Genomic DNA, 7,738 nt, shown 5'->3' on the forward strand with positions numbered 1-7,738 from the left:
GAGACATATATGCCGAGGCGCGATCGATTTTTTGGACAGTCGTTTCCTTGACTCTCCGCCAAGTCAATCGTGTTGTTTTGAACACGTCGCGGACAATCGGTCACGAAGATCGTAAGAAACAACCCTAAGTGAAATGTTTTGTCGTTTCTTTCGTTCCAGAAATTAGCAGAAATTTTCATCGAAGAAATCCGCATTGATCGATTGATCGTTCGATCGAAAGAAACGAAAGGAAAAGAAAAGAAAAGAAAAGAAAAGAAAAGAAAAGAAAAAGAAAGAAGAGAAGAGAAGAGAAGCGAAGAGAAAAAGTTAAAAGTGAGGAGGAAGAAGTTTTGAGGAGGAACAGAGTTCGTCCCTCGGTGAAGAGAAAAAGGGAAAAAAGTAAAAAAAAAAGGGCATCGTCGATATTCGCACGGGGCGATAAAAACGGCGATCAAATACCACCGAGTGTTCACCAATGAGCGTGGCGTACGGTGGTTGCAGGCGAGGACAAAACCGTGGAACACGCACGAGGAACAGAGGGTGCTGCACTTTGGCGACCGGGGTCCCCCACAGTCCCGAATTCTCACCGACGCCACCTGACTTCATCACCTCGCGCGAGACCGACCCGCATTACCTTCGCAACGTAATCCTCAATCATGGGTACATTTTCCACCGAATCATTCCAAATATCCGCGATACACGCCGACAATTTACTACACATTTACTTTCGATTCTACGTAGACTATTTTCGATTCCTTGTAGATTAATGGTGTATTATAGTGTGAAATTTTAAAAAAATCGATTTTCTTTTTTTCTTTTTTTTTTTTTTTGCATATTCTTAAAGGATATAATTTCAAAGATACATCTGTGGAAACTTACACGTGAATTCTTAAAATTAACGAAATTATTATTGAAGGACGCGACGACCAGCGTCATTGTTACCGCAAATACTAAACTTTAAGTACAGGCATTTTTCAGGAAACTGTTTTTCAGAATAGTGTCCATGAGATCTCGAAATCTACTTGACCAATTGTCTCAAAATTTTAAGTACGCATTTAGTATACGTGTGACTATAGCCCCTGCCAGAATCAACCAAAAAATTTTATTTTTTATATTTTTTTTAGGCCTCCGAAGTTTAACAAAAACGTGCAAAAATCGATAATCGAACTTCAAAGTATCGCCAATTTTTTAATTACCGACATTTTTCTTTTGTTCTAGTTTCGGCTATAGCCAAATCCATACTAATTAAGAAACTATCACGTTTTTTTATTTTAGACAACCAGAATGGCCGGAATCATGGACACCGTGAGACAATCTTTTTCTAAAATTGACTATATTTCAGTACCATTAATTTTAACTTTTTTTTGTTCCAAAAAATTTTAAAACGTCGTTGAAACACGTGCAAATAATCCCTGTCAATTTCACTGCAAAAAGGTGCATATAATAGTTTCTTTGCAAAAAATTTCCAGACAAAGTTAAAAAACTTGCACTTCACACTAGAATACCCCCTTAAATCTACGAGTATCTTTCGATCCATGTATAATCGTCGGTATCCGCGTATTATAGAACAGATGGATCGGTATCTATTAATACTATCGATACATTGTACATTTGCTATCGTTGTTTTTGTCATTACGATATCATCGACGCCGATCGATATCGTTGTTGCTATTAATATAAAATCACTCGATCAAATGAATCGAATTCGCTTCGATCGTATCGATTTGATATTCGCTATGATAAAGATAACAAACTAATTGGTGTTTCAATTAGGAGCCACGTGTCCTGCAATGGAATTCTTGGGCTGTCGCCGATTTTACGTATTATTTCTAGGTCTCCATCGAAGAAACGTTGAACAATCACTTCGCCCTTTTTTCTCGTTTTCGATCTTTCGTATGAATTCTTTGGAAATTTATTTCGGAAATTGTACGCGACGATGTTGGATACTATGTATACTACAGAAATTACAATTTTTCATGCCAGATTTTATATAGAAATATAATACTGCGACCATTGTCGAAGTAACTTTTGAAATATAGTTGGCGATCTCTGTCAAAGTAACATTAACGACCAATCACGTTGTACGAAACGCTACATTTATTCGCTAGATAAGATTTTTTTTCCTCACAACGTATCCGCGATCGTAGGAATAAAATGAAAATCTTGCAAGAAGATTCTGTTGCAAATAGTTTCCTGCATTGGGATATAAATGTTTACATCGTCGTCAAGATAACAAGTCAGACGTTCGAATTGTAAATAAAAATATGAATCAGAATTGTTCCAAAAAACAAAAAAAGAAAAAAAAAATAAAGAAAGAAAGAGAAAAGAAAATCGTTCCACTATATCGGGTGATTCACGCGACAATGTTATTTGGCAGAGATTGCCAACTATATTTCAAAAGTTACTTCGACGATGGTTGCAGTATCAATTTTCTATATAAAATCTGATGGTTTTTAGAAAGTTGCGATTTTCGTGCTACGTATGTATCTCCTAGCGTGCCGTATATAGCATGAAAAATTGTAACTTCGGTATATTTCGTATCGTCTGATTGACGGTAAAAATTCCATGGCAAACACGTGCCCGAAACAGATGAAACAACGCTGATATACTATCGCGATCTCTCGGCGCGTATAACGATAGAAAACAAGAGGCGTTTCAAGACGATAATAAATCTTTTGGTTTTTGACAGGGCTCGACTTCTTGGCAGACGGAGGTGCCGATTTCGAGCATGCAATCACCGTAACAGGTAAATCCCCACGTCTTGCACGGCAACACGCTAATACGCGCTTGCACCCGCGTTATTATCTCGAGATATAAGAAAGAGTTATTAATCATCGAGTTGTTGAAAGCTCGGTCATAAATACGCACCTTCGATCTTGATTAATATATCACCGTCACACGAAAACAAGTCTGTCTGATTTCTAGTCTCTCTCTCTCTCTCTCTATCTGAATCGGCAATATTCCGTTGCGAATGATTATTACGACTCGAACTGAAAACCGAATTAACTTCCCGTTGAATCTTCTGTCTGAATTTAATTACAATTTAATTTAATCTGAGCCAGCTGAGTCAAGCCTATTGTGCTACCAGTTGTACTTACTTGATACTACCTTACTAGTACAAAATGATTTTCATGAAATCGTTAAAATACACTGTGCACATACGTATCTGCTACATTGATAGTTGATAATTCTAGTATTAATCGCGATTAAACACGCCGATGGCACAGTTCAATGACAAGATCGTAAAATACGAAGATGAAGAAGAGTCCGTGTTTTATTTCCCCCAATTTCTTCGTGTCGAAAGCAAAGAAAAGTTTTAGGACTAACTGGCGGCTCGCGGGCCCCTCCCCTCCCCCCCCCCCCCTTCTTACCTTCCTGATCGCTAGCGCTTCCCCCTCCATTGCATTAATTCAAGTGGGGCAAGGGCTCGCAGGCCGCCAGTTAGCGCCCGTTTCTTCTCGACGAACGAAATACAAGAGGAAAGATTGAATTCAAAATTCAAAGACACGATTGTTGTCTGATGCGTTGGAAAGATACCCCTGGCTCGATTTGTATGACCAAAATTGTGTAAACATTTGTCCAAAGTGTTTTCGAGAAGAAGAATCAAGTAAATTAATCATTGAACTAACAACTGAATTAATCATTTCGCAAGACGTTGACACTTCCATACACACCAGAAAGTCAGGGAGATTCTTTTCTTTCCTTTTATAGTAACAACGAAGCACTCGTAATGAAACGGTCGCAAAAAAAATTTTAATACGTGTGTTTGACTGTGCGCGACACGCGAGTTTCAAACCGTAAATTATTCGCGAAAATAGGCTTACTTCGAGCCAGATGTAATCGTAACGTTAAAATTACGTGCCGTAAAAATCTTGCAAACAATCGCCTTATCATTCGTAGTGTCATCATGAACGCGCATAAGAGAGAGAGAGAGAAAAAGAAAAAAGGAATGAAAGACATTTTCAGCGGGTATTTGTTGACTCTTGAAAGATTTACAACGGAGGGAGGGCTTAGAGCGTGAATCAGAGATCAGCTAATTTCTTAATTGCAACAATAAAATGATCAAATAATTCCTTGCAATTTCTTCAAACTCTGAACAAACATTTACGAGATTGTATTTTACCGGTCAGGATTCGGGAAGTTTCATTACATGCTGCTGACAATTTGCGGTTTAATTTATATGGACACCGCCATTGGAGTCACGATACTTTCGTTCGTGTTACCAGCAGCACAATGCGATCTGGAAATGGATTCCACCGCGAAGGGCTGGCTGACAGCGTCTCCAATGCTGGGTGAGATTTTTCAAAAGCTAATCTTTCTACCAAATCTGTCTCGATTTTTTTTTTTTTTTTCGTTTGAAAAATTTATTTACAACTCTCTCTAGAGCAGCGGTTTCCCAATCTTTTTTCTCTCCCGTACTCCTTGATCAGACTTTTCATTTGTAAATAGTGGTCCCTCCTTTTGTAAATTTCCCATCCATCTTTTGAAAAAGTTTGTCTTTTTTTTTTTATTTTTTTTTTACGTCAGTCAAATCAAACAACTATTAAATTTGTTCGAAGGAAACAGAAATTTTTTCTTTGGTGGAAAATCGTTTCTGAATATTTAATTTTCTGTTTCCGCAAGAAAGGAAATGCTTTATCGCGGTGTTTTCAATCTCGATTAGTTAATTGCCTTTCCAGAAAATGATTGATAAAATTTAGTTAAAATTTTTATCGAACGAGACTCTTCAAATAGACATAATACATAAATAAACGGACTCTTAAAGCACGAGGGAGCACGTTGATTAGATTTATTGTTATAATTACACTTTAGGAAAAATATCTGTTCGTCCGGTATATCTCTTGACGAATGAAACTGTCTGACTCATATCGCGCTCTTCTACTCGAATCTTTATCGCTGACAATGAGCGCTTCAAGTCGAAATCGAGTGCCACTTTTAATTTCCGTAATTCTTTCGCCAGTACCTTACCTACACCATGAACAAAACTTGAATTGTCAATTGGTCAATAAGACCAAATGTTTGGCCAAATGGAAACTTTAGAAACTTGAAAATCGAAAACCATGCATTTCAAGTTCATCCTAATGGAATAATTACAATTATATTTAATCACGATTATCCTATTATATAATTACAATTGTAATTTTATAATTAAATATAATTATATATATAATTATATTCAATTATAAATAATATTAATATAAATATTATATGTAATTATATAACTATAATAATATTAATAATAATAAATAATAATATAAATATTATATGCAATTGTACAACTGTGAATAATATTAATATAAATATTATATGCAACTGTACAACTGTGAATAATATTAATAGAAATATTATATGCAACTGTACAACTGTGAATAATATTAATAGAAATATTATATGTAATTGTATAATTATAATTGTAATTTTATAATAATTTTGTAATTTTATAATAATTTTGCAGTTTTATAATTATATAATTGTAATTGTATGTATGTATTATTATATAGGGATGGTGATTGGTTCTTACATATGGGGGTGCCTGGCTGATACCAAAGGAAGAAAAGTCGTGTTAATCGCTACTTTATTAATGGACGGCCTCGTGGGCGTCGTTTCCTCATTTGTCCAATATTTCTCGATCTTCCTGGTGTTCCGTTTCTTGAACGGATTTGCGTAAGTATACACGCGTGTGTATTCTCTATCACGCGTTTCCAACTCGTCCTTAGACTTTTCTTTTCTTTACTTTACTTTTCTTTTTTTCTTTCCGTTTTTGTTTTTATTTTGATCGTTTCGTTTTATTTTATACATACAGCGTTACGGGAGCTATGGGAATTTGTTTTCCGTATTTAGGGGAATTTCAGCCGACAAAGTATCGCGAGAGATGCCTTTGTTGGATGGAAATGTTCTGGACAGTCGGAGTCATAGTGTTGCCACGTAAGTTTCATATTCTTCTTTCTCTGTTCAAAGTGTTTCCAAGCGAATGCTCTAAAGAGGATGTAATTCGCGGACATAATTCAAATTCGAAAGCTCGATCGGTTTAACTTCACCTGCGAGATATCGATCGAGATATTTAATTAACAATTGAAATATGGAAGACTCGCGATTATTATTTTTGGTGAACTGAATTCAAATCAAAAAGTTAAAAGACTAGCTTTTGCATATTTGTTTCGTGCGAGTATCCATCTATTAATATTAATGTCTTGTTAAGTTTGTACAGATAGGGTTGAAATCATCAGAATATAATTCAAATTATACTGATTTCCTTGCTAATATAAGTGATATGTACGGTAATAAACATATCGTGCAAAGTCTGCTATATTCGTTATTTGACAAGTTTTGACATAATATCGGGAATAAAATGAAAAGTGTATCATGTATATCTATCCGATTAAATAACAAGTGAAAGTGTTCAACGATCCCGTAATATAACCAGCCCAATGTGACACGGGGCGTGGAAGAAAAATTTGACCTTCAATTTGAATTTAAACTCAAACTCGAATTTGAATTGGAACTGAAATTCGAATCTGCGTTTGAATCTGAAATCTGAATTGCTTTACTAATTGGCTCTCTTTCTTTCCGTTTTTATTATTCAGTGATCGCATGGCTGATCATACCGATGAATTTCATGTACGTCTCGGACACGTTTTACTTCAAGTCGTGGAATCTCTTCGTGGCGCTGTGCGCCCTACCCTCGATAATGTTGGGTCTGTGGCTGTTCGCGTTCCCAGAGAGTCCGAAATTTCTCTTGGAATGCGGGGAAACGGAGGCCGCCCTCGAGGTATTTAAATGGATCTACGCGCAGAACACTGGCCAAGACCCCGACTCTTACCCGGTAAACCCCCTTTTACTTTTCCATTTCGCGTTTCTCCAATCGCTGAGATTAATTACACGGAATTCGAATTTCAAACATTTGCTTTTGCTCGTTAGAGACAAATTGTTTACAAACGTAGCACGTAAGTCCGCAGCTTGGTATAATTCTAGCATTGAAAATCGTCGAAAATCGTTGATTTGCCTCTTTCCATTCAAAGGTGAAGACGCTGCAAGAGAAAACGAAAGACAAGAGCACGAGGTCGTTGAAGTTGCACAAACGAAAGGATCTAAAGGTACTTTTGAAGGAGGTACGAGATCTAACGACCGCTCTCTGCAAATCACCGTACCTAAGAAACACACTGCTCGCTTGCGGAATTCAATTTGGTCTTACCAGCAGTTATTACACACTCATGGTTTGGTTTCCAGAATTATTCACCAGGTACGTACACACATATGTACGTACTTTCAGCACGACTGCTTTTCATTCGCTCCTTTTCATTCAGAAGATATACACGGAGAAAATAAATTTCACGGTTTGGATAAAGGAGATTAAATTTTCTTTGGAATTTTGATTATTACCTAAATCAGAGCCGGCTAACTGGCGGTCCTTGGCCCCACTCTCCTGATCGCTAGCACTACCGCTACGATTCAATGTAGTGGGGAGATCAATGCAGTGGAGGGAGTGGTACTAGCGATCAGTTAACAAGAAGAAGTCACAGCTATTGGGTCGTCGATTTTAATGAAATTTGGTCTGTCGATTCCAAAGCAAATATAATTTGACTATGTCCGAGCATTTCAGTCAATAGTCATTGTTTACAGAGATATTTAATGTTTCAATCTTCTACAGATATACTCTAGAGATGTAACTCTTTTCTTAATCTGCAAGCAGTAACGTAGCAGCGAAACTGATAGTGTAGTGGATTCATATCCGGAGGTTCCAGGGTTGTTTTGTACCATC

The 7,738-nt window shown here is 36.8% G+C and overlaps 1 protein-coding gene across 1 annotated transcript; it reads left to right on the plus strand.

The window, feature by feature from the left end:
* Positions 1–282: 282 nt before the first annotated feature.
* On the plus strand, positions 283–7,367 carry LOC122528600 (synaptic vesicle glycoprotein 2B-like). Its single transcript, XM_043653910.1, has 7 exons — positions 283–639; positions 2,669–2,725; positions 4,110–4,271; positions 5,481–5,643; positions 5,783–5,904; positions 6,564–6,802; positions 6,999–7,367. The coding sequence occupies exons 1-7, from the start codon at positions 636–638 to the stop codon at positions 7,350–7,352; spliced, it is 1,101 nt and encodes a 366-aa protein (XP_043509845.1). The 5' UTR covers positions 283–635; the 3' UTR covers positions 7,353–7,367.
* The last annotated feature ends 371 nt before the right edge of the window (positions 7,368–7,738 follow it).

This window comes from Frieseomelitta varia, unplaced genomic scaffold (assembly GCF_011392965.1).
Source record: "Frieseomelitta varia isolate USP_RPSP 00005682 unplaced genomic scaffold, Fvar_1.2 scaffold_253, whole genome shotgun sequence".
Taxonomy (NCBI): domain Eukaryota; kingdom Metazoa; phylum Arthropoda; class Insecta; order Hymenoptera; family Apidae; genus Frieseomelitta; species Frieseomelitta varia.